The sequence below is a fragment of the Choloepus didactylus genome, chromosome 4, assembly GCF_015220235.1.
Source record: "Choloepus didactylus isolate mChoDid1 chromosome 4, mChoDid1.pri, whole genome shotgun sequence".
In the NCBI taxonomy this organism is placed as follows: Eukaryota; Metazoa; Chordata; class Mammalia; order Pilosa; family Megalonychidae; genus Choloepus; species Choloepus didactylus.
Window position 1 is genome coordinate 80447823 of NC_051310.1, and position 26564 is coordinate 80474386.

Sequence of the window (26564 nt, forward strand, 5' to 3'; positions counted from 1 at the left end):
TCATTTCAGCCCCAGACCCTCTCTCTCGCTGTCCCACAAACCACTGGACTTGGGGTAGCGTCCCTGGGTTCTCCAAGCGGGTCCCCCTGCCCAGCTGCGATCCTCCAGGACCTCTGCCAAGGGAATGCCGTGCTACATCACCAGTGTGCACTGTCCCTCAAGGGAAGCCCTGGGCCGCCGGGCTGTGCCAGAGCGCTTTCAGCCTGATGCAAAAATGGCCGAACAGGGTGTCTCAACACCCCCCTCCTCGCACAGTTCCTCCTTCCCAGCTCCGGGACAACTGGCGGGGCTCTGGGCTGTGGGCACGGCCCCGGGCAGGAGTTTAACCAGCCCTCCAGGAAGCCAGCTGCTAGCCGCGGGGTTTCTTTCTGCTTCCGGCTCTCCCCTCCGTTCCCCCGAACCCAAGGGTATCTTCAGCAGGCTATCTTCCAGGCCAGACACCGAGAGGCCAGCCCAGCCCCCTCTTGCTGTGTTTTACTGCATCGTTCCCACAATCACAGCTGCAGCCTCTCCTGGGTTTTTCCCTTTTTTTTTTTTTAAAAGAGCCTGTCGGTCTCCAAATGCCAAACCCTGGCTTCCCCAGATCGCCACACGGCTGCAGGTCTTCCAGCCAGCTTACTCACTCGTTTCAGAATGCAGACTCCCGGTTTCACCAAGTATACAGCCCCTGGGAACTAGCAGACCTCATCCAGCTGGTGCATTGCTGTAACTGGTATTCTGGGTCTCTCTCTGGTCCTTATCTAGTGTTTTTCATGGAGGTGTTCCTTTGCCCTGTCTCACCTAGACGCCATCTTAGTTTCTCCCACAGTTACAATCTTAAGGCCATAAAGTGTCCAAGGTAATGCATCAACAATCGGGTACCTTCACTAGAGGATGGTCAATGGTGTCCGGAAAACCTCTATTAGCTGGGAAGGCATCTGGCTCCAGAGTTCTGGTTTCAAAATGGCTTTCTCCCAGGACATTCCTCTCTAGGCTGCAGTTCCTCAAAAATGTCACTCTTAGTTGCTCTTGGGGTATTTGTCCTCCCTTAGCTTCTCCAAAGCAAGAGCCTGCTTTCAACAGCCATCTTCAAACTGTCTCTCATCAGCAGCTGCTCTCTTAGCTTCTGTGCATTCTTCAAAGTGTTCCTCTTAGCTGCAGCAAGCTTGCTCCGTCTGTCTGAGCTTATATAGTGCTCCAGTAAACTAGTCAAGGCCCAAGCTGAATGGGCAGGGCCACACTTCCAGAGAAATTATCCAATGAAAGATCTCACCCTCAATTGAGTGATCACATCTCCCTGGAAATATCCAATCAAAAGTCTGCAACCCAATCTAACACCAATACGTTTCCTGCCCACACAAAACTGCATCAAAGATAATGGCGTTTGGGGGGACATAATATATCCAAATTGGCACAGCTTCCTTTCTTAAAGTTAAGGAGTGGCTCTCATTGTATTCCCAAGTTCTGCCCACAATCAAAGGCAAGAGGAATGTATGTGGGTGAGGGTCATTGGGATCATCTTGCAATTTTACTCTTCTCACCAGCTTTGTGCAGCTTCCTACCACACGCAGGCCTTAGGCCTTGCATCCAGTCCTTCTCAGGCTTGTAAAACCCCAGTCCTTCTGCTTTCTGGAATGTACCTTTTTTTCTAACACCCTCATGGACCATTCGGCTTCAATTCCTACTTGTCATTGTGGCGTGTAATGCCCTCTTCATTTCGAACTGAAGGTTTTCCTTTTCTTGCTTTCAAGTTTGGCATGTATTTAAAAATATCTGGTGGTGTGTTATACTCAGTTATGTTTGTGTGTCTGGAACAGTTGTGGTTCTCCCCTCAGCAATATGCCAACCATACTTTCAAAAATTTTATTACAAAATTCTTTCCGAAGTTTATAGTCAGAGCCCTTTCAAGTGGGTGGTTCCTTGCAGTTCTAACCATAGTGAGGGACAGTCAGAGTTGTAAGAAAAATTACTGGTATATCGGCCTGAAGACCTACCAGTGTGCCCAAGTCTAGGAAAGAACTTGCCCTTTTGCATTAACTTGCTTTGCTCTATCACTGGGAAAGCTAAGATGTATGAAAGACAAGGAAGTAAACTGCTATATCCTTCTGAGACCTAAATTGTCTCTAATAAAACAGGCAAGTGGATGGTCTCCTTAACTGATTTCCCTTGTCCAAAATGTTTATTATTTTCAAATAACTCACCAGCAATAAAAGCTTACATTTTCCATTTCCATTTCAAATCCTCAAGCAGTTTTCAAAATTTGTTGTTCTGATGTCTGTCTTCAGATGTGGCTGAGCAGTATTTTCAAGAGAGCATGGCTAAGCTTAAGGATGCTGAAGGGATGGGAAGAGCCAAATTTCTTTCAATTCAGGATGAATTTTGCCATTTTCTGAAAACCACTGGACAAGAAGAGGTAAGTGTGTTCAGACCACATTTGACCAGTTATTTTCGTGAGTGACCCATTTGATATTCAAATATCTCCTCCTTCACTCTGTGCACATCCATTAAGCACCTACTATGTGCAATGTAAGTTCCAGGATGTAGAGGGGCCCAGATAAATAAGGTCAGCTGGGTGCTCTTGGGTACTCCCAACTCCTTGCTCTTGGGAAATTTGGAAACTGTTTGAGAAATTAGATGGCATTACCACCTTCACAGGATCCCAAATGCCTAGAAACCTTGAGAACCCAGCAGACAGACCCTGCTTATCACCAGCCTGTGGTTCTGGCTGTGACAGAGTGTGGCTATTTGTCATTTCTAATTCCTCTTTCCATGTTTTGGATAATGGATGGAATTTACATTCTAATGAAAACTACCCAGAGCCTAAGTTACAGTCCACTGTCTTTTACCACTGAACTATGCAGACATACTTTCCATGACTCACAAAAATGGGCTCAGACCCAAAGTTCAGCCTCATTGGTAATTAAACCCTGGGATCTTATTCAATACAAAGCCTAACAGCTACTAGAAAACCACTTATTGCAACTTGATTCATTTATTATTTTCCATTCTAATGTGTTCTGTAGATCTCCCCTACAACCCTCTCCTAACCCTTAACACCCCACCCCTGCCTCAATTGGTGTGTGCTAACAGAACACAGGCTTTCAATCCAGAAGCACACATGTTCCTCAAGCCAAAGTAGGGCCACAGTAACCATCAACAATGGTGTTTCCATATTTTTCTGGGTCACCCAACCAACTAGAGAGGGGCCTTCTCGGGGCCTCAGATTCTTCACCAGCCACCTCTAGAAGTCCTATGGGGAGTGCAGAAGTCAGAAGTCCAGGCAGGGGGCTGTGTGGAGGGGTCCTTAACACTCCCTGCCCCATCAGGCCTCACCCCATCCAATGCATAGTAAATTTTACCTCTGAAATGTGTCTTGAATCCATCCATTTGTGTCTTGCTCCTTTCCTAGTCCATTCTGAATAAGGAAGCCAAGGTGATCTTTTTATATAAAAGGCAAATCTGATCGGTGAGCCCCCATTTGTAAAGCACTCCAATGGCTTTCGATGCCTTAAAATGACCCAGAATCCCTGCAAGCCCACAAGGCCTCATGGGACCTGGCTTCTGATAACATCTTCAGGTTCATTTTTGCCCCCTCCCCCGGTCTCGGTTCCAGCCATAATGGCCATTTCTAATTCCCCCTTCAGGCCAGGGCCAGCTGTGGTTTTCTCCTCTTGGAAAGCCCTTCCCCATCCATCTGGCCAATGCCTATCCATCCTTTGGGTCTCACCACTTCCCTGATTCCACTCCCCAGTCTTCATTTGATTCTCCTATTTTGCCATCCTATAGAACCCAATTTCATACAGTAACATATTGTATATATTTATGGCTTGATGCCTTTTGCCCAAGTAGTCTGACTTCCAGAGACTCCCTTGCCAAGGTGGTGGTGAGCCATTAGCAGGTGGATGGATGGATGGACGCTTGCCTGCAGGCCACTGACTCCCACAGGGTATCCACTCTTTCCTCCATTCCTGTTCTGGCCATGATGTCTGTTGCTGAAGCAACTGATGGCTGGTGTCCCTGATGTTACATCTCACCTCTCTTGCCCAAGCCACCCAGGTCAGTTGGTATTGCTCTAAAGATGCATCTCACTCACCCAGGCTGGTCTTGAAGATTTTAGCAAACCAGCTGTTTGCATTCTAGGCCCACTTGCCAGCCCATACAGTACTTTTTAAGAATGGAAAAAGCTTCTCCTTCCTCAGGTGGCTCAGCCTGTGACAGAGCACATTGCTTGGAGAGTGAAATGTAAACAGATTTCAGCCCTCACTCATTCTCCTACCAGGTGCCTTGTGCCTGGCACAACCTACCCAACCCAGTGTTTCCCTTTCAGTTTCCCACTCTCACCATGGGTTCTAGCAGGAATTGACCGACAATGTCCTGGGCTGCACTTAGGTTGTCCCAGATTGTGTCACAGCCTATGCATAGAACACTGCTCCAACAGGAAGGTGATTTTGAGGGAGGAAAATGCCTTTTAAAGTAAAGTGTAAATGAAGGAGACTCTTCTGCCATTTATGGTTTCTTCTAGCTGCACCATTCTCCTGCTCAAGAACCTCCTCTGATTTCTTATTCCCTGGAAAGAAAATCCAAACTCCTCAGCCTGGCATGAAGGCACTCCATCACCAACCCCAGCCTGTGACTCCCATCTCATTTTCCTCTCCTTCCCTTCCTACTCACTCAGGTTCAATCAAATATATTCATTCACTGGCCCTGATCATGCCTCAGGCTTCTCCCACCCTCTTGCCAAAGCCCCTCAGTTTTGCATCTGTCTTAGTTTGTCAGGGCTGCTATAACAAATACAACAGACTGATTGGCTTCAACAACAGGAATGTATTGTCTCACAGTTTCGAAGGCTAGAAGTCCAACATCGCGGTGTCAACAGCATCATGCTTTCTCTGAAGTCTGTAATCTTCTGGTGGTGACTTGCCAGCAATCCATAACTCAGTCTCTACCTCCATCACATGGCGCTCCATCTTCTTCTGTCTCCTCCTTGCTCCTACTGCCGGGTCCAAACTTCTTTTGCTTATTAAGACTCCAGTCATATTGGATTAAGGCCCAACCTGATTCAGTTTGGCCTCATCTTAATAGGATCATGGAAGACTTGAATGTGTGTTGGGAACATAATTCAATACATGACACATCCCCTCTTCTCAGGCCACCTGAATCCTATGTGGTCATCACTCCTTTTTATTAAGCTTTCCCTAACTATCATAGGCTGGCAGCGTCTCTGTTTCTTCTAAATCCACGTGGCACCTCTTCCACTGTCAACATAACCTGCCATTTCCCTTTATGCACATTCATTTCTAGTTTCCCCATTCAGGCTGCTGTAAACTGCATGAAAGCTTCATTTAGGAAAAAGGAGCCTGGCTCTTCTTTCCAGCATTAGCTACGTAGAGCCTGTCAGTCAATTCCTATTGAAAAGCTGCCAAACCCCACACTTATACTAAGCCAAGTCCGTGCTCACAGATGTTGGGAGGGGACATGGTTTGCTGGGTGGGATGGGCTTTAGGTTTAAATTCTGGTCCCTTACTACCAAAGTGTCACACTTGGCCATTGACATGACCTCTTGTTTCCTCTTTCCACCTAAGAAATTGCTTTCAACCTCATTAACACTTTTCCCCACCCCATCCCCAACAACTAACTCATATGATTGCCAGTGAAAGGGTTAAAGACTTTCCTGTCCCCTACAGTCTGTGGAGTGCTATCTGGGGGGCCTATGGGGCTGTGTGGTGGGGAGCCCCCTTCACTGGTCCCTGCTTGATTTGCCTGTTAAATTCAGCATTCTTGTTCTGCAGCTGTAATTGTGCTTTCATGTAAAAGAGCGTGGAAGAATTTCAGGAGAAAGTATGGGAGGCTGACATACTTTCACAGCCTCTCCCTCCCTTCCACCTGCCCCCCACCTGTTATCTCTTGGTGTCTGACTGAAGAGATTAATATCAGAAAAGACTGTTTTCTGATCAGCTTGTATTTTTTCATTCCGTGTTGGCATAAATAAATTTGATAAACCAAACAAAATGTCATGTCATGTTGGCATGTTTACTTTTGGTTTCCTAAACTGTTTCCTATGAGAAACAGAAAACTCTGGAGTGTGTTCTGGAAGTTATGTAAGTAGAGCCATTGCCAGGAAACTCTGTAGTTTTCACTTATGTAAGAACATCAATGTGCATGGTATTAGAGTTTAAAATACTAAAATTACTGTCGGATTCAAATCCTAGCTCCACCGCTGACGATCCGGCTGACCCTGGGCAAGTTTCTTGACTGCTCTGTGCCTTAGTTTCCTCTAAAAGAGAGTGAGAATTAAATGAGTTCCATGTGAAGGGTTCAATACATGTTAGCTTTTGTTTTTATGACTCAACTAAAAAGTATTCCTGTAATATCTGAAGTGAGTTTTTTCTCCAGGAGTCTTTTACGCATTCTCTCTTCATAGTTTATACAGTTTCAGTATATTTTTCCACACGTTATTTCCTGTCCTCTGTTTAACCAGAGGAGAGTGGGCTCAGCTTAGAGACACACTACCCAAACTCATTCCTCTAAAAAGTTAAAAATAAACTTCAGTTACAAAATGTTCTTAAGAGGCGCAGATCTTTACCAGCCTTAATTTTTTTTTTTTTCAACCAGACAGCATTTTGTTCCTTTCACAGAGAGCAACCTCGATCCTGAACGAGTCCCTGGAAGCCAAATTGGGAGTGTTCGGAGATGTCAGCCCTGAGGTGGCGGAGACTTACCGGCTCCTGGGTGGGGCAGACCTGGCACAGGGGAGGCACAGCAGGGCACACAAGAAACTGAAGAAGGTAAAGCTGGAGCCTAATAATAGCTCAAAACAAAACTCTCCCTCCCTTCCCCTTCCCACAGTCACTTTCTCTCCCTCCACCATGCTATTTTTAAATAAAACTCTATAAGTGACATTTTGGTAAGTTGACATCACTTTTGCCATGCCATCTACCCTAACACTTTCTGAGTCAAAGAAGTAGTAATCCTCTTATATGCATATATTTTTAAATAAAAACTTGTAACTATGCAAATATTTTACATTTGTGCATACTGTGATTTATCCATCTTTTATTTTATTGTGCCTGGATTTTGAGTCATATTTAGAAAACACCTTTGTACACACAGTTTATAGAGGTATTCTGTGTTTTCCTCTAATGCGTATACATTGTTTTTTCCTATGTTAGTTTTGCATTCGGAGTTTATTTGTGTGTATGGTGTGAGGTGTGAATCTTTTTTCCAAATGAATACCCATTTGTCCAGTGCCATTTTATTAAAGAGCCCAGCTTTGCTCCAGTGATTTAAGATATCATCATATGCTAGTTTTCCATATGTACTTGAGTCTATTTCTGGACTTCTGTTCTGTTCCCTGGTCTCTGTTTATTCATGTGTCAGTACTAATTATAGAGATTTTAATTATAGAAATTTGATAGTATGGTTTAATATCTAGTAGGAGAAAACTCCCCTCATGCCTTTTTTCCCCTAAGCTACTAAGTTTTCTAGGTATTCTTGCATGTTTATTTTTCCATGTGAGTTTTAGTATCAACATGTCTCGCTCCATAAAAAGTTTGCTATTTTTTTATTATTATTATTGGAATTGTGTTTATTTATAAATGAACTTCAGGAAACCCAACATCATTTTGATGTTGGACTGCTCTATCCAAGAACAAGAGATGTTTTTACATTTGTTCATGTCTACATTTGTATCCTTCAGGCGTGTTTTTTTGGTTTTTTTAAATTCAGTTTTATTGAGATATATTCACATACCATACAATCATCCACAGTGAACTCAGGCATGTTTTAAAGTTTTCCTCTTAAAGGTTTTGTACATTTCTTATTAAATTTATTTCTAAGTATTTTATCTTTTCCATTACTATTATGAATGGAATTTTATCCACTATTTTAGTTTTTAACTAACTATTTTTGTGTGTATATGAAGACAATTGATTTCTCTCTGTTAATTTTATGTCCTCCTAGCTTGCTTAATTCTTTTATTGCTTGAGTTAATCTAAGCATTGATTCCCTCAGGATTTCCAGGTCTATTACATTATATGCAAATAGACATAGTTTTTCTTCTTATTTTCCAATTCTTATGCCTCTCATTGATTTCTCTTGTCTAATTGCATTGGCTCCAACCTCCAGTACAACAATAAACAGTTCTGGAGAGAATAGGCCCCCTCACCATGTTTGTGATCTTAGTGGAAACGCCTTCAAGGATTCCTCATTTAGTAAGATTCTTGCTTTAGGACTAAGGTTTATAATTTTTTATCATGTTAACATTGTATCCATCAATTTCTATGTGTCTTTTTTTAATTAGAAATGATTGTTTAATTTTATCAAAAGTTTTTTCAGCATCTATGGAGCTAATCATATGATTCTCCTTAGATCAATTAATATGGTGTACTTGATTATAATATTGAAATACTCTTACCTTCCTGGAATAAATCCCTCTTAGTCATGTTGTATTATTTTCTTAATGTGTTGTTGGATTCTGTTTGCTAACACGTTGTTTAGGATTTATGCACAAATATTTGTAAGTGATGTTTAAGTATCAGTGTTATACTTGCTTCATAAAAATAATTTGGAATTTTTCCTTTATTCTCTATGCACTGGAGCAATTCATGTAGCACTGAAACAATCAGGTCGTCAAAGATCTGTAGCTCCTGTGAAATCATTTAGGCTTGGTGATTTTTTGTGAGAAAATTCCTTGACAATTTTTTTATTTCTCTACCAAAAAAAAAAAAATTGGTATACTGGAGTTTTCTATCTCTAATGGGGTCATTTTTGGTAAATGTTATTTGTCTAGGTAATTATTTCATTTACTTTTCAAATTTTTTTGCATAGAGGCTTGCAAGTTAGTCTCACAATTTAAAAAAATATTTCCACTATATTTATGGTTTTTTCCCTCTTGTCATTTCTTAGTTTTATATTTGTATTTTCTTCCTTTTTTCTTGACTGAGTTAGTGCATTGTCCATTTTGTTAATTTTTTCAAAGAACTAGGAATTTTGATTCAATAGTTCTATTTGTCTGTTATTTATTTCATGAATTTCTGCTTTCATCTTTATTATTTCTTTCCTTGTGCTTTATTTTAGTTTATAATTTGAAGGGGTTTTCCCCTATCTTTTTGTTTGTTTATTTTTTAAGTTTTTTATTTTGAAATACTTTCAAACTTGCAATCTAGTTACAAAAATAATACAGACCACATACAGAGAATTCCATCACCCCAAACACCCCAAATACTCACATCCACCAATTTTAACATTTGCCACATTCGCCATATCATTCTGTCCATCCATCCATCCATCCATCCATTTTCTATAGTATATAGAAACTGTGTTCCTATTCTTCTCTGCTCCCACCCACCCAACTTTATGTAGTTCTTGTCACAAATTACATGTTTAAACATTAAGTCCAAAACCACTGATTTTTCATTACATGCTATGCATTTGCCTTTTAGATCCTGTAGGAAGTAAAAAGTGGAGTTAAAACCAAAAATATAATCATAGTGGCATTTATATTTATCCATGTTGTTATCCTCACTGGAGATCTTTATTTCTTCCTGGGACATCAATCTGTTAATTATTATCTCTTCCTTCCAACCTGCAGAATTCCCTTTAGCATCTCTTGTAGGGCCAGACTAGCAGTGACAAATTCCCTCAGCTTTTGTTTATCTGGGAATGTCTTAAACTCTCCCTCATTTTTGAAAGACATCTTTGCCAGATACAGAATTCTTGATTGGCAATTTTTTGTTTTCAGCGCTTGAAGTGTGTCATCCCACAGTTCTGATGAGAAAACAGCACTTACTCTTATTGCGGCTCCCTTTTACATGACACATTGCTTCTCTTGCAGCTTTCAGAATTCTCTCTTTATCTTTGGCATTTGACAGTTTGATTAGATATGAAGTGGTGTGGATCTATTTGGGTTTTTCCTGTTTGGAGTTAGTTGAGCGTCTTGGATGTGTATATTCATGTCTTTCGTTAAATTTGGGGACTTTTCAGCCATTATTTCTTTAAATATTTTCTGTGTTCCTTTCTCTGTTTCTTCTCCTTCTGGGACTCCCACAATGAATATATCAGTACACTTCACAGTGCCCCACAGTTTCCTCTGGTCTGTTCATTTTTCTTCATTCTTTCTTCTTTCTGCTCCTCAGACTGGATTGCTTCAATTGTCTTATCTTCAAGTTCACTGATTCTTTCTCCTGTCAGCTCCACTCTGCTGTTGAACCCCTCTAGGAAATTTTTAATTTCTTTTTCTGAGGTCTTAAGCTCTGTTTGGTTCCCTTTCATAATTTCCATCTCTATATTGATATTCTCTTTGTGGTGATCTATCATGTTCCTGATTTCCTTTAGTTCTTTGTTGATGTTTTTCCTTTAGCTCTGAGAGCATATTTAGGACCATCTTTTTAAAGTCTCTCTCTGGAATATCCAAGGTTGGATCCTCCTCATGATAGTTTCTAATGCTTTAATCTTCTCCTTTGCCTGGGCTATCACTTCCTGTTTTTTTTGTATGTTTTGTAACCTTTTGTTGAAACCTGGACAATCTGATATTTTAGTGTCTTATCACTGGAATTTAGACACCAAGGCATCATTTCCTTAACCCTGTATCCAGTTCATGTTATGGCAGAGCTTTCCTTGAACACCAGGAGCAAACAAGAAAGAAGAAGAGGGGAAGGAGAAAGAGGAAGAGAAGAAGGAGGGGAAAGAATAAAAAGAAAACACCATTCCCGGGCTTTGCAGTTTGACCTGTGCCAGTGCTCTCTTTCAGGGCTTATCCATAAAATGGGTTTAGAAACTAGCCCCAGACCAAAGCGTAAGAACCACCCTATCCATGAATCTTGTCTTGTATGTGCATGTGTGTCCCTAGGAATTCTCCCATTTACACAGTTCCAAATGACCCCTCTTCCCTAGAAACAGTTTCCTCATGTCCCGGGCACTGCACCGTATGTCCTACAGCCAGCAATCCCTTGCTCCAGACAGCACGACTCAACTGCTCTCCTGTAGTATTCTGTAGGAAAGCTCTGTAAGCCCCCTTCTACCTGCAGGCAAGTACTGGGGCAGCAAGGCCCTCAGGCCACCACCAGACAGACTGGGCCAGACACATGCTCCCAGTATGTGCATGAGGGCTACTCAGTTCCCTCTGGAACTAGAACCAGGAATCCACACTGAGTACGGGTTGACACTGCACCAAGCCAGTGAGGGGATGGGAGGTGGGGTGGGGTGGCAGCCAGAGTGCCAAGAGCTCTTACTGCTTTTAAGTAGCCTTTTTCTTGATTTGGTACGTGCCCTGTTACTGCAGCCCTTTAACTGTTTTCTGGAGCTCTTGAGAAAGATGTTTCTGCCAGTTCTTTCTGGCTGTTCACAGCTTCTGTGGGAGGGATAGAAGCATCTCACTCCACCATCTTGATTGGGGCCTTCTATCTTTTTGAGTTGGGAATTCATTTATTTTCATGTTTTCATTTTTATTGATATAAGTGTTTAAGGCTATGAATTTTCCTCTTATTGTCACTTTAACACATCTCATACGTTGTTATGTGCTGTGTTTCCATTACATTAATTAGTTCTAAAATGGGAGGAACCTGGGCATCTCTAAGTAACATAACTGCCCAAACCAAAAGAATTAACTTGAGTTCTGAGTGGGCTGTCCTGTTAGTTGAGTCTGTATTTCTTCTTATGCCTTTTCTGACACGTGTGGTGCCTATTCCTCATGAGATAATCCATCTATCTATCATTGGTTAGTCAACAAATATGTATTGGGCCCCTTCTGTGGGTCAGTTACTGTGCTAGACAGTTCTGGGGAGAAAATAGTGACCAAGACAAACAGGCTCCTTGTCTCTGTGAGCTTCCAGTCTAGCCAGAAAGACCTATATTAAATCAATCATTCCAGGTGGTTTAAACATTACACATTTATGAAAGACAGGGTGAGAGAGACGTGAGAAGGGAGGCTGAGGGTGGTACTTACTCCATGTTCCTCCCTCCCCCTCTTCCATATAATAATACCTGATACTTACTCAGTGACTGTCAGATCCCTGGCACTGGGTTAAGTGATTTAAATATATAAACTCATTTAAATCCTTCAACAACCCTAAGAGTTGGGTACCTCTATTCTCTGTATATTACAAAGAGGGAAACTGAGGCTGAGAGAGTGTCTTGCCCTTGATTACAGAACTAGGAGTTGATGGAGTGGGGATTTAGCACCAGGTGGTCTATATTCTACAGTCTACTCTACACTGTTATCTAGTTCACATCATGAGTTTCCAAGTAAGATTTTGTTGGAACACAGGGTTCCTAGGCTTTAAAAAAGGTTTGAAAACCAATGGAATAGTGAGGAGAATGCCAAGATCAGTAAAGTGGGACTCTTTGGGTCACAACTGAGAGAATACATCTCAAGTAGCTCGGATATAAAGGGGCGTTTATTATCTTGGGGAATCCAAGGAAGAGCTGAACAGCCCAATGACCAGCAGGCAGGGATGCAGCTGACAAACCTCCAGAGAGACGGCAGACACCAGACTCTAATGCCATGAGCACTCTCTGCTATTCTCTGTGCATCAGCTTCTTTCTTCTGCTTGGCAACATCTGACCTCAAGCTGGGAATCACAGGCTGCCAGCACTCCTGACTTTTACATCCCACCCCTGTGTCATTGAAAAGCGTTAACTCTTCTCTTAATCATAGCTTTAAAAAAAAAAGATAGGGAAACACTGATTGGCCTTGATTGAGAATCAAGTTCCCACCCACCTCTGGAGCCGTCAGGATGTTAGAATGTGGTGCTTCCGAGGTAGCTGGGTGGCCCAGGGCAGAGGTGGCACTGGAAACAAGTCAGAAGACCCAACACCAGGCTCACTGGAGCCTCCCACCCCCTATTTGTTGAGCATGCATGAGGAGTGCAAATAGGAATGAAGCCATCCCTTCCCCAAAGAGGGCCCCTGGACGGTGCCAGAGTTACAGACAGGAGACTCCTAAGTGTAATATTGTGTTGAAGTTCTCTGCTATAGGTCCATACTGGGACCTATAGGAGGGAAGGGGTTTAGGAAAATTGCCCAAATAAGTAGTCCTGAAAAAGAGCACAGACTAAGAGAAAGAAGAATTTCCCGGGTTGGAAAGTGGGATGGGAGAAGAGAGCCAGACAGGCAGAGGCCCAGGGGCAAGAAAGCAAAGCATATTTAAGGAGCAAAAAACACTTGGGGTGAGCTCTTGTGTAGGAGAATGGCTGGGAAAGGCAGAGAGCCAGGTCCTCTCTCAGCCATGGGTCCCAATCTATGGGAAGTGAGCTAAAAATGATCAGTTTTGCAGATGATCAATTGCAAGTGATTTGATGACTGGGATCACAGACTTTGAACCCCAATTCAGCGAAATGTTACCTCTCCCCTCAAAAAAGAAATCCTTTCTTCTCATTAATAGAGGTATATTACAAAAATATTATACTCGATTATTATTATATTATTTTGAATTTCATCATAAATAATTGGTAGGAATTTTTTCCCCCTCTGTTTATATAGGGGACTATCTAAAAGCCTCGATCTTGTCTCTTGGCCTGCAAAGCCAAAGATTTTTACCATCTGGTCCTTTGCCCCAAAAGTCTTGTGGCCCTTACTGTAAGCAGGTGGGAGCTGTTGAGGGCAGGGCAGCAGCAAATCTATATTTGCGCTCTGGATTTACGAAGAAAAATCACTGTGATGATAGTGTTGAGAATGGAATGGAGTGGGCCGTGAGACTCGAGGCAAGAGGCCTCAGTTTTCTCATCTGTAAAATAGAGATAACAGCAGCACCTGCTGCCTGCCCTCCCTCGGTTATTTCAAGGCACGAATGAAGGGAGGGGAATGAAGCGACCTGATGCAGGCCGCCGAGCAGCATGGGTAATTCCAGTGGCTTTCCTGGCCAAGGCGCCATGCTGCCTGCAACTGAGAATCTCTGCTTTCCTCCTCTCCCTCTCCTCATTTCTCCCTAAGGAGGGCAGGTGGAGGATGGGAAGATCTTCCTAAGGGTTCAGCCCAACCATTCGCCTTCAGGCAGGGGATGGACCTACCCAAAGAATGGGGGAGAGCAAGCCACAAAGCTGACATACGTGCAGGGCTAAGGAGGGGGGCTGCACAGACATTCCCGCAATCCCTGCAAGGCTCCTGCCGCCACACATCAGCCACACACCCCATGCCAGGCTGGCTGCTGCCAGGGGCTGTCCCTATGTCATTCCTAATCTTTGCAGCCACCCTGCCAGTCATACCTAAATAGCCCCATTTTACAGAGAAGGGGCCTGAGACCTATAGAAGTTAGTAAACCGTCCGTGGCCTGAACTCTTTCCATTTTCCAAGAGTGGATCTTAAACTGCCTGCATCAGGGTCGTCTTCAGAATCAGTCTCTGAGACAGGGGTCCAGGGATCTGCAGTGTAGCCAGCTTCCTGGGGGAGGTTTCAGAATCACTGCTCCCAGTCCCACTGCCATGAAAATCAGCCCAGATTCAAGAAACTCTCAGGCTTCATCCCTTGTAAAACCTGTAGTGGAAGCTGGTAACATTTTTTCCCCTTCATTTTGGCCCCATTAATCATCAGTCCTGAAAACAAAGCCTTTGACATTTTAAAGATATCTGGCCATTTGCCAGAATCAGAGAGCAAAGGCTTGCAGTGTGGCTTTATGTAGGTTGTGCTTGCTGTGTCTATGCAGTTATCATTTCCACTTCTCCACATTGCCCATCTGAGGACAGGGCTGGCCTCTCCATGAACAACAGGCCCAGGATGGGGACTTTAAACATGCTTTTCACATCTGCTGCTAAACTGGTGTCTCTCAAATGCCATATTTAGCACCAAACTTGGGGAAGCCAGCAGCTTTCCAAAGCGAACGGCTAAGTGTCGCCTCTCTCTTGTTTTTAACACCACAGCAGCTGCATCACCCAAGTTTTCAATCAGTAGCAGGAAGCCATTCAACAGAAGCTTTTCCAGATGTACAATCCTGGGCTAAATAGTACAGGCCTGGTCCTTGAGGGTATGAAAAAACAAGAAGGCTTGAGACACAAGGCAGACAGCAGGATTAAATTACCGAAGGGAAAGCCACACTATCGAGCTGTCTTTTAAAGGCCTCTGCCTGCAGGGAAAAGAGGAAAACTCTGTTGGCCCCAGGTGGAAACTTCCATAGCAAAAGCCTGCATACTTCTGCCACACAGACTTGGTTTGATTCTGGGATGGGCATAATTGCCAACGTTTTCATCCAAAAGAATTCACAAATGGTGTTTATGAAGGTCAGTAATATCTTCCCAATATGCCCGGGCCTAGGTATACCATGAAGTTGGCTTAGTACCCAGTCCTGAATCTGGTCTCCATATTAGTTACTGCGATCAGGATTCAGTCCATTGCCTGACAACTTTAAATATGTTCATAAAATAAGAACATAATTTTATGTGACCTTTTTCTCCAAGAAATTCAAAGCCCACAGTAATGAATCTTTTGAAGGAAGAAGGAAAAAAAGATGTTTATTCCTATGTTATAGGTGAAAACACCAAATACTGGAAAGGTTGGTGGTCATGGGTCATGGGTCATGGATCACGACCCGAGCGAGAATGATGTGTCGGCTCCTTGCTGTATTCTGGCCAGTCCCCGAAATGTCCAAGCACCCAGCCCCTTCCAACAGATGGCCCCATTGTATGTACACATCATGTCTCATAATCCCATCATGAGTTTTGTTTTCCCTTCTGCATGTTTGGTGTTTGCTCTGTTGCCCAGGATACCAGGAAATCCAGAGCCAAATGTGGAGCCCACACAGAGCCACCATGTTAACCCACATTGTTTTCACATTTAGATTCTCATTTTCCCTTGATTCTGATTTTCCAGTTGTCTTTTCCTCACCGGTTGCTGGGCTGCAGCAGTCCACCTCAAATCCTTGCTTGAAGAGGAAGGAAGGTCATCATGGCATTAATTTCATATTAAAATCCTGTCCTCCAGTTGAGAGTTGAACTTGCAGACTTCTAGAGCAATCATTACTTGAAGATGTTTGTAAACTGGTTGCTGTTGTAGGAGAACAGGAGCAGAAGGTTAGAGGGGCCAGTCCTCCATTTTTAACCTTCCTTGGGGAAGTGTGGAGCCTCCGTTGCCTGCTGGAGGCTGGGTGTGTGAGAATCCCGTGTCCCCTGGCTACAGGCCGCCCCGGGTCTGGCCACCTCACAATAGCAGCCCGGGTTCAGTGCCCTCCACGTTTCCTGTGCCTTAGATGTGCCCAGATGTGCAGTGTACCGGACCACCCAAGGACAAGGCTACATGGGCTGGAGAAGCTCCCCAAATACCTGAGCTCTTGCTGTAGCCCTGCACATGCACAGCCCTAGAAGTTCCTAAATTGGCATCAGGGTTCAGAGGGGTGCAGAGCTGTGGGTCTGGACAGACTGTCCTGGCCTGAGGCTCCCTGGAAATTTGTCAGCAGCTCGCTGGATGCAGGGGAACCATGAGATGATGGGTGGATGGCCAGAGACAGAAGGAAAGGCAAGCTCTCCTCCCACATAAATTCAGTGTAACCTTAAGTTGAAAGAGGCTGCAAAAAACTCAGGCAGGACCACCTGAGATGGCTCAGGCCCACGTCATAAGGGAAATGGGCCAAGGAAAGGCAGCCTAAAAGGTGTAGTTCTCAGAGATTTCAGCTCCCTTAGGCTCAGACATAGGTGAATCTGATTTCTATATATAAAGCTGGCTCTCCACCTTAATTTCCAGGCAACACAGCAGGATTCCTCTCACCAGCAAGTCCTGCTGATGTGTGTGTCTTCTAAACATTTGTGTTGCAGTTGTCCTGGAAAGAGATGATGGTAGCTTGCTCCAAGACAGTGGCCAGGGGATGGAGCCAAGCCATGGGGGAGTCGAGGGATGGTGATAAGGATAGCGAACCCACGGCACTGGGCAACGTGGAGGTGAGAAGTGAGGGAGACGGCAAAGATGACAGCTACATCTCCAAGGCTGGCCCTCGGGAGCTCCTCAGAAAATCTTCTCAGAAGGGATCCACTCTGAGCAATGGTGTGGGTGGCAGTGCCTGGGCCTCACTCCTTTTCTCCCTCATCCTGGAGACCCTGATCTCCCACCTCCCCTGTATTTCTTTCACGGATGGCTCTCCTCACCAGGGTATCAATTCTTCAGTCTTAGAATTAGTAGCTCCCCAAGTAAGGAAGCTGCAGAAGTGGAGGGGGTGTGCATGTGTGTGAGAGAGAAAGGAAGGGATGCAGGGGTGTGCTCCCTCAAATACATCCCATTCTTTCTGCCTGGGACCCACCACCACCTCCCCGTCTGGTCCTCTTCCCTGGCTGACTCCCCATCCTTCAGGCCTCACCTTGAAGCCACTCCCTCAGATAGGTCTTCGTGGACTCAAGTACCCTCCATCACCACCACTAAGGCCACCTTTGGTTCTTTCCCATGGCACCACATTCTTTTTTGTTTCCATAGCACTTAATACCAGTGGTTATGGCCTTCTTTGCGTATTTGGAATGTCCGGCTCCCCACTACATTAGAAGTCCCATGAGAGCAAGACCTGTCCATTCTCTGTCCCCTCCCACCCCCACCAATCCTGGTGTCAGCCAACACTGGCCACAGGACCAGGAGTGATCCGGATGAGGCTGCTTCCAGCTGTTCCAGGCAAACCAACTGTTCCGGTTTGCTGATGCTGCCGTTATGCAAAATACGAGAAATGCATTGGCTTTTATAAAGGGTCTTTATTTGATTACAAAGTTACAGTCTTATGGCCATGCAAATGTCCAAACAAAGGCATCAACAGTAGGGCACCATCACTGAAGAACACTGATCGTGTCTGGAAAAACGTCTGTTAGCTGGGAAGGTACGCGGCTGGTGTCTGCTTGCTCTTAGGTTGCGTTTCAAAATGGCGTTCTCCAACATGTCTCTTCAAAGCTGCAGCTCTCCAAGCTCCTTCTGCCTGAGCTCTTACAGTGCTCAGGTAAACTAATCAAGGCCCATGCTGAATGGGCGGGGTCACACTTCCATGGACACATTCAGTCAAGAGGTTGCACCCTAATCAAAGGTGTCACTCACAGTTGGGTGGGTTGCATCTCCATGGAAGCAACCTAATGCCAGTATCTCATGAGATTGGATTAAAAGATCATGGCTTTTTCTTGGGGGACGTACTATATCCAAACTGGCACACCAACCTCCACCATGATTGTACTGTAAGGGAAATGTTCTCTAATGAATTGTGTTTCAATTCCTCCCAACTTCTCCCTTTAAATAATCATTCTGGCCTTGTGCTGATTAGTGAATCAAAGTGTATGTGTACTGTTAAAACATTTAAGACATTTCCCACTTCCATGCATTAAGGTTTCTAAAGTTTTCTCTTTTTCTTAATATTAGCCTTGAGCCTCAACATGAGTTCCTGGGTAATTTTCCCACCATGAACATAAGCTAACCTCAGTCAATATGTCCAAAGGAGAGTACTGGTTTCAGATCCTCAGAATCAGTGGAGTTTAATTTTTCTTTTCTCTTTTTTTTTTTTTAACCTTTCCCTGGCTTTGTTTTTCATCTCATGTAAAGACAAAATATAAATACTAACATGACAAGCTCGACAAGCTTAGAGGAATGAGAAACTCTGTCTTTCTCAATTTTATATTATCGAGTCACATGGCCTTGCCATTTAAATGGCCCTTTAGGTGTGGCCCTGCCCTAATGCCGGCATTGATAAATAAGATATGTTCCATCAGCACTTGCATTGTCTGAATTCACTGAGAGAAACTATGGTCCTAATCTAGGACCTTTGGAAAGGGGGTGAGGGAGGGAGAGAGGGCTGAGACACCACCGCCCAGAAAACCGATTTTCTGTTTTGGAGATGTCCCCACATCCTTGTGAGTTTAGGTATTTAACTATTGTGTTTTTTCCCCCAAACCTCAATGTATTGAGTCAGCTAACCTCCAAGCCACAGCTGCCACTGAGCCGCCCCTCGTCCCACTGGGGACAACCAGCTGGTGGCTTCTCGCCCTGCTCCTCGGGCTCCTTGCCAATCTAGCCTTTAAAACTCAGCCATGTCAAGTGTGATTGTGAAAACCTTGTGGATCACACTCCCTTTATCTAGTGTATGGATGGATGAATAGAAAAATGGGGATAAAAACTAAATGACAAATAGGGTGGGATGGGGGGATGGTTTGGGTGTTCTTTTTTTACTTTTATTTTTTATTCTTATTCTGATTCTTTCTGATGTAAGGAAAACATTCAGAAATAGATTGTGGTGATGTACGCATAACTACATGATGGTACTGTGAACAGTTGATTGTATACCATGGATGATTGTATGGTATATGAATATATTTCAATAAAACTGAATTTTAAAAAAAATGAGATTATACTATATTAACCTTAATTTTTAGAAGATTTTTAAACCGTTTTTGGGGGACTTAGAAGAAAAAGAAATGAAAGAAATGAAGGAAATTGAATTTTAGATAATTGTTTCTTTGCCACAGAAGTTTTCATTTCTTAAAAGATCCTTCTAGGTTAAGAAAAATAAAGATTATAAACAACAAAAAAAAAAAAAAACTCAGTCATGTCGAAAGCGATTTTTAAATTCTGCACCAAAGGCTTTAAGACTGTCTCTTAAAGACTGGTTCTACAAATGGCTCCTAAGAGAAAGCAGCAGACAGCAACCAACACTCTTTCTGCTACTGATCCGAGGGTCAGCCTGAGCCCTTTGGTTGGATCAGGATTCTGAAGGATTGGCAGCTACATTCACAGTCCAGCCTCCTTGCCAGAGGTTTTAGTGACTGGTATATTCCTGAAGTCCTGTGGGCCAACCACGTCTTTAAGGCTCCATAGGAGAACTTGCCTGGTTTATCTCTTTGTTCCTTGAAGCATTCACCCATTCAGCAAATATCACATCTACCTGTGTACCAAAGGAACACGGCCCCTGCCTGCAGCAGCTCTCAGTCTAGAGTAAATGCAAGTGGTTCTCCTTTGTCTTCCTTCAGGAAAGGACAAGCTCCCTGTTGGGCATTTAAGGAATAATAGAAAATGTAAGTGTTTTCCCACAACCACTGCCAACCAAACCAGAGAGAACAACAGCAGCCTAACAGCTCCCTGAACTCTGTCTGGAAACGTGTCATTTCAGTTATTTTTTGTCCACTTTAAAGGAAAGTGAGAACTTGATGTTGCTGATTTCAAAGAAGGGGGCACTGGACTCCTGGAAAGAATCTGGAGAGCACAGAATACCTTCCTTTATGGGGGAGAATGTTCTAATGTCAAGGCTTGGGAAATTCTTTACTTAGCTCAGCGAGACGTTTTCCAGGCCCAGCTCTCAGTAGGTTCAATTAACATTTATTGACTTTGTCGCTGTCTGTATTTTTAATAAAAGATCGAAATGCCTACTCCACAAAAAAATGCTTAAGTAAATTTAACTAAAAACAGCAGAGTGTGCAAAAATTCAATGTATGTTTCTTAAATAAATATATAGGCAGCTGTGTAAAACATTTTCTAGTAAAAATCAGTAGTGGATTATTTTGCTATTTAAAAAAAAAGTATCTCTTGCAAACCATTTAAATTAATACATGAACTGTTTTTTCGTGCCTTGCTGCCTGGTCTTGCCTTCCTAGTTGCTGCAATCATAAAAGAGGTTAGGTAGGGGCTGCCAGTCTGTCAGTCTCCCATTTGATATCACTTTGCATCTCTTCTCACTCGAGCTGGAATTTTAGGCAAATCTCCCTAGTGATGATGAGTAGCCTTGAACAGTCTATTAATACCAAGAAGAAAGAAGTCCTAACTGAAGTCCTGGGGTAGGGTGGAGATGGGGTTCACCTCTCTGGCCATCATTAAGGAAAAGCTTTACCAGTCATCCTTCTCTCTCCTATTGTTCCACTAATGTAACACCCCCAGAGAAAAATGATCAGCATGTGAGGTCTGGAAAAAATGAATGTAGTTGGTGGAGCCAGCAGGAATTTAGGTAAACTCTATCAATTGCCCTGGCATTCTTCGTGGGAATTCATGAACATTCAGCTATTGGTGTCTCTTTCCCTAGAGGATGAGGGGTTAGGGAAGAGGAAACTTCCATAACCATCAGGATAGGATGGAAATTCCTCCAGAGAGTTTGATTTTGGAGGCCATCTGTAAGGCAGACCAAACTGAGACCCCAGACTGTCTCGAATAATCATTATAATGACAGTAAAATTCGAATGCCACTGTGAATGAATTAACACTAAGCCATGTCGACATCAGCTCTTCTCCAAATGAGTAGAATCAGAGGCGCTCATGAATATGTGAACAGGGACAATCGAGTGGGTTTAAAATTAGACCCGGTCTTTTACACTGAGTGAAGGTGTTTCTTGTCACGTTGGAGAAAATGAAGTCTGTGCTGGCAGGAAGCACTAGCTCTTGAGGGCGGCCTCTGGCCAACCTTCCAGGGGTGAGGGGAAAGCATGCTTGCTTCTCGCTTGGAGGTCCCTTGCTGAGCCCCTCCTTGGAGAGGCCCTGGTGGAGTAAGAGTGTTCTCACATCAAAGGAGATATGCTCAAGCTTTCAAAACTGTAATACAAGCTGGAGACGAGAGCTGGAAGGGCTTTCATCAAGTATCACTGGTGCCAAAACCTGTCTCTTTCCCTTCCCCTTTAAAGCAACACAGAACCTTCTAAAGTTCCTAACAGTCTATCTGTGGAGTCAAGCAGAAGCTGGCTGAGAGCCAGGGACAGGTGCCAAGCAGACTAGGGCCAGGCCGAGGCCCAAGGCTGATTTTAAAAGGCTGGGATCCTTGCCTTTGCCGAATTTGAATTATATATAAAATAACATAAAACATAACATAATAACATAACAAGATAACATAACAACATGAAAACATAACATAACATAAAATATAAAAATTTTACTACTTCTTGGTTATATATAGTTCAACTAAGGTGTAGTGAATAATTTGCTATTTTGAAAAATCCTGCTATATTCTAGTCTAATAATATTTCTTTCCTGCAAAAGATAACCACATTCTCCGAGTCCTAGATCAAACCAAACATTCAGACCACTTTGATGTTTTCCACAGCTTATGGAGACAAGGCATTTTGGCTCCTTGCATTTTAATTTTCTTCAGGACCTAAAAATGGTTGGCAGATGAGAATGAATAACCTACAGTAACTAAGTCCCCAAATCCTCATGCTTTTTTTTTTTTAAATCAAACTGTTAACATGTAGAAAAACTAAATTAATCACTTAAAATATATAGTATGAAATATTTCAGACATACAGGAAAGTAAGATTAATATAATGCACACCTCTGAATTCACTATTCAATGTAAGAAATAAAACATTAGCCGTATGGACAAAGTTCCCTATAGACCTCACACGACCCCATCCCTGGGTAATTACTATCCTGATTTTGGTGGTCTCAGCCCCATGCTTTTCTTTATTATTTTACTATGGTCTCATTTTGCATGTTTTTAAATTTCATATAAGTATGTATTGTATGCATTCATTTGCATCTTTCCCACCCCCCACTTTATAAACACGAAATGCAACTGTGTGGATATATACATACAAATATCAAACCTTTGTATGTTACCATACACATCATACATATGATATAGTGCACAATTTATAAAGCACAATTTACTTATGCAATTACGAAATATTATCAGATTGCAAAGTGGTTATAGCAAGTTCCACCCAAAGAATTTCTGTTGCTTCTTATCTTTGACAAAGCTTGGAATTATCAGACTATAATATTTGCAATATGCTGGGCAAAAGGGCACCTCGTTGAAGTTTTCTTTGCATTTCTGGTTACTAGGGAGAGTCAACATATTTACTGGCCATTCAGTTTTCCGCTTCTTTGAGCTATCTGTTGATTATCTTTTGCCTTTTTTCCTTTTGGTAGGTTTATTTTTCTTCTCATCACCTTGTAGGATTTCTTTCTGTATTCTGAATGCTAATCCTTCTTCAAGTTTGTTCATTATGAAGATCTTCCCTCAGTCTGGGGTTTGTCTTTGCACTTACATGAATTTTGGTGTGCAAATCTTTGAGTTTTAATATAGTCCAATTTTATCCATCTTTTACTTGATGGTTTGGATCTTGTTTAATAAGTACTTCCCTACTTCAAGGCCATAGAGATAGTCTCCAACATTTTCATTCAAAAGTTCCAAGTTTTGCATTTTATATTTAGTTCATTAATCTATCTGGGATTAATTTTTGAGTTTGGTACAGTACCAGATGGACAAGCATCCTTTTTTTCCCCCCCATTTGGAAAAACTGGCCCTCCAACCATTTATTGAATTATCTATCACTTCCTCGCTGTTTGCAAGGCCTTCTCTGTCATATATCAAGCATTGGGCTCTCTGTCCTGTTCTATCGGCCTCTATGTCTACCCTTGGTGAAAATCACACTGTCTTAATTGCTATAATTTTATAAAAAGTCTTGACATCTGGTAAACCAAGTTCCTTCACCCCCTTCTTCTTCACAATTATGTTGGCCATTTTTAACACAACTTTAAGCTTTATATCTCCTTTCCTTGAGTTTGCTCTGGACCTGGTATAAGCACTCAAATGGCAAGACAATAAGCAGAAGGGGAAAACCAAAGCCAAAGTTAGTCCTGGCTTATCCATAAAAGTGAACATTTAACTCCTTATAACTAAGAAGTTGCTGTGGAGTAATGAATATAGAAAGCCCATGTAACATAAACAAAAGCAGAACAAACTGTTTTGTTTTTTAAAAAGAAAACTTTCCTTGGCTGTAGCAAAGGTCCTTTAAAAATGGAAACTGGAGAATACCACCTGGTCAATATCAATGTTCTTACCTTTATTTAAAGAAATGCTGTCTTTTAAACAAAGTTTGGCATATGGGTAATCACGGAGAGTTCTGCACAACAGTGCTAAACCTGTGCATTTGTTTCCTGGACTCCTCAGCCTTCCAAATCCAAGGTCAGACCGTCCCTATGGAGAAACCCTGAGGATGTGCCAATTCTGTCCCGAGGACACATAATTCTGTCCATTGATGAAGGGTTCTTTCTCTCATCCGAGGGATATTCTCTTTTCCTGAAAAGCACACCGAGCAACATTTTCATAACCTGACGATTGCCGCTTGATGTTTCGGCAGTGCCTTCAGATTCAGACACTCTTATATGGACCTCAGGACAAGAGGACCCTGGCTACCCAGCAGGCTGTTGACGTCCTGTCCAAGTGAGTTGGCTCTCCTCACACTATTTCTCCAAGTTCTCATTCCTTTGCCATTCATCCCTAGAAGCTTCCGAGGTGACCCATGAAAATTTCCACTAACCGACTTCCCATATCTCAGCAACCAGGCAATGCCAGTTCCTTTGAAAATCCCATTGCAAAGTATCATCCTGGTCCAGGTTTTAGGAAGAAATCAGCTCCTGAATAATGTCACAAACACACATTGGGTTTCTTCCTCCCACCCACAGACCAGACCCTGCCCGTGGAGGGTGAGGACACACCAGTGGTGGCTTGGTGTGCTCTGGCTGTGCCGTGAGCTTCCCGGAGCTCTGCAGGGTGCCTGGCAGGGCTGGAGCTGGGGAGGGGAGGGGGAGGCCTGGGCAGCCTGTCCTCTGACGTCCCCTTGCAGGCTGCCCCTGCATCTCTGAGCACAGGCCCAGCGCTCTGCTAGGAAGTCCCCCACCTGTCATAGCCTCCCCTCACCAAGAGCCAGTTCCGGGGGGTGCTCACTGCCCAGTCCTGCTCCTGAAAGCTCCAAGCAGCACCAGGCCACCAACGTAGACCCAGCCAGCAGGGAACACAGCCTCAGAGCCACTTAGCCCCTTTTACGCTGGGAAATCGAGTCAACGAGGCTCCAGCCCAGTCTTGTCCATCCTTTTTCCTCAGTGTCCTGCTCACTGAGCCAACAAAGGATTGTCTCAAGCCCAGTGGGAATGGCAAGGAGGAATTAGAAAACAGGAGAACATCTCGTTTTATGTTTGGGGACTGGGAATCTTCTCTCATGTACATTCCATCCGGAGTTTCCTTCATTGAGTGTAGCTTGGCACCTGCTAGAAATACCCTTTAAAAAGCAGAGGCCGCAGGGGAAGCTCTGTGGACACCCGAGGCCCCCCATGCTCACCTCCACCCCCCACTCTTTTGCAGGACTCCGGAGGTGGCCGTGAAGCCCAGGCAAGCTGAGAAAGCCAGGCCCGCGTCTTGTGTCGTGCAGGGGAAAGCCAGGACCAACGCAGCCGACTGACACTGCACTACCCCCAAGGAAAGCGGGGGTCAGGCCTGGGGACTTATCCTTAGGTGCTCTATGAATCTCTCTCCAACTAGAAGATGGAGTTCAGCAGTCACTCTACAGATCTTCAAGGCTGTTTGCTCCCGTTTGCAACCGTGAGACCAGAAACCGCACACAGGCCACGTTTTGACAGTGGATGCCCTTCAGCTTGAGCTGGTGCTTCTATAAAGTACTTTTAATTTTTAACCACCTAAGTCTTTTTCTTGCTAGCACACTTTTACTCCTCAGCACTACTGTTGCCTGAAAGGTTTCCCTGTGAAAATTTGAAACTGCCTGTGTGGAAAGTAGACTTGGCATCTGATTGTACTCAGCCCCTTCTTGCCGTAGGGCTGGAGTCAGATTTGGGCAAGAAAATTCTGGAGAAAGCCCTTTCTCATAGGAAGGTTTAAGGACTGAGAATAAAATGCTTATAAAAGGAGACTTGGAACTGCTGGAGTTGGTATGTGTTTTCTCAAGGAAGCCTGACTCAGACAGAGTCCGAGTCCCAGTCACGCATCGGATTTGGTTGAGCACCTGGTATGTCCCCGGCATGGGCTCAGGCCTGGGGACACAACCCATAAACAAGACACATGCAGTCCTGGTCTTAGAAATGAACCTTTAATGGTGGAATTAGTCAGTGACAACAGTGGAAGCAAGTGCAGCAAATACAAAAAAGCTGAGTACACTGTTGAGGGTGATAAATGGGTGTGCTTTGTCTCAGAGGTGAAATGAAGGGTGAGGTGGGAGGCGCTGGGGGAGAGGGACTGTGTTCCTGGGTTGAGCACGTACACAGAGCAGGGTGGGATAAGGGTCAGTATCACAGGAGACCTCGGTTTCCTGTAGGGGCCCTTAGGCAAGAATGTGGAAAAGTATGGAGAGTGTAGACGGTTTCATTTGGCCCCTTTCTCCAGACCCTTTGTCAACCATGAGATGGGTTCTGAGACAAGGGACCGGTGTAGCGAGGGGTATGGGCAGTCCTTTCCCTTTTCCTTCTCCATCCCCTCGGACAGGGCCAGGGGGGCAGAAGCTGGTTCTAAACGTCAGTAGACTTACAGCCCTGTCTCCAGCCCCTTCAGCCCCCAGGAGGAACTCCCAAGCCCCACTGGCCCCCCTTGTGCAAGGAGCTGCTATGAGAATTGTTGGGGGGAAATGACCAAGAGTTGCTGCGGCAGGGTGGAGAGAAGCAGGTGTCCCCATCCTCCTTGGGAGGTCTGTAGCAGACATCCTAGCTCAGGTCTTTTTGAGCCCCCCACACGGGACACCATATCCTATGGGAGGTTTTTGAGCACACTGCCTCCTGGGCTGTCCCAGAGGGCTGGAGTTTTCGGCTCCCCCTCGGATCAGGGCTGGCCCCAGGCTGCTGTGGGGGGCCATCAGGGGGTCTGCAGGCTGAGCAGAACCACTCTGTCTGGCAGGTGTTTCCCACCCCAGTTCAGCACTCTGTGCCCAGCGTTCCAGATGCTGTTCTTACTT

At 43.9% G+C, this 26564-nt stretch overlaps 1 protein-coding gene across 3 annotated transcripts in view; it reads left to right on the forward strand.

Moving 5' to 3' along the window:
• Window positions 1-25539, forward strand: part of TTC23 (tetratricopeptide repeat domain 23) — a 100286-nt gene extending 74747 nt beyond the window's left edge. The window contains exons 8-11 of one of the 3 annotated variants that reach the window (XM_037832927.1): window positions 2265-2392; window positions 6615-6764; window positions 23970-24052; window positions 24971-25539. In XM_037832927.1, coding sequence (XP_037688855.1) covers window positions 2265-2392; window positions 6615-6764; window positions 23970-24052; window positions 24971-25067 — 458 coding nt within the window. In that variant the 3' untranslated portion in view covers window positions 25068-25539. The other 2 variants (XM_037832928.1, XM_037832929.1) reach the window with 2 other exon arrangements.
• Window positions 25540-26564: the final 1025 nt, after the last annotated feature.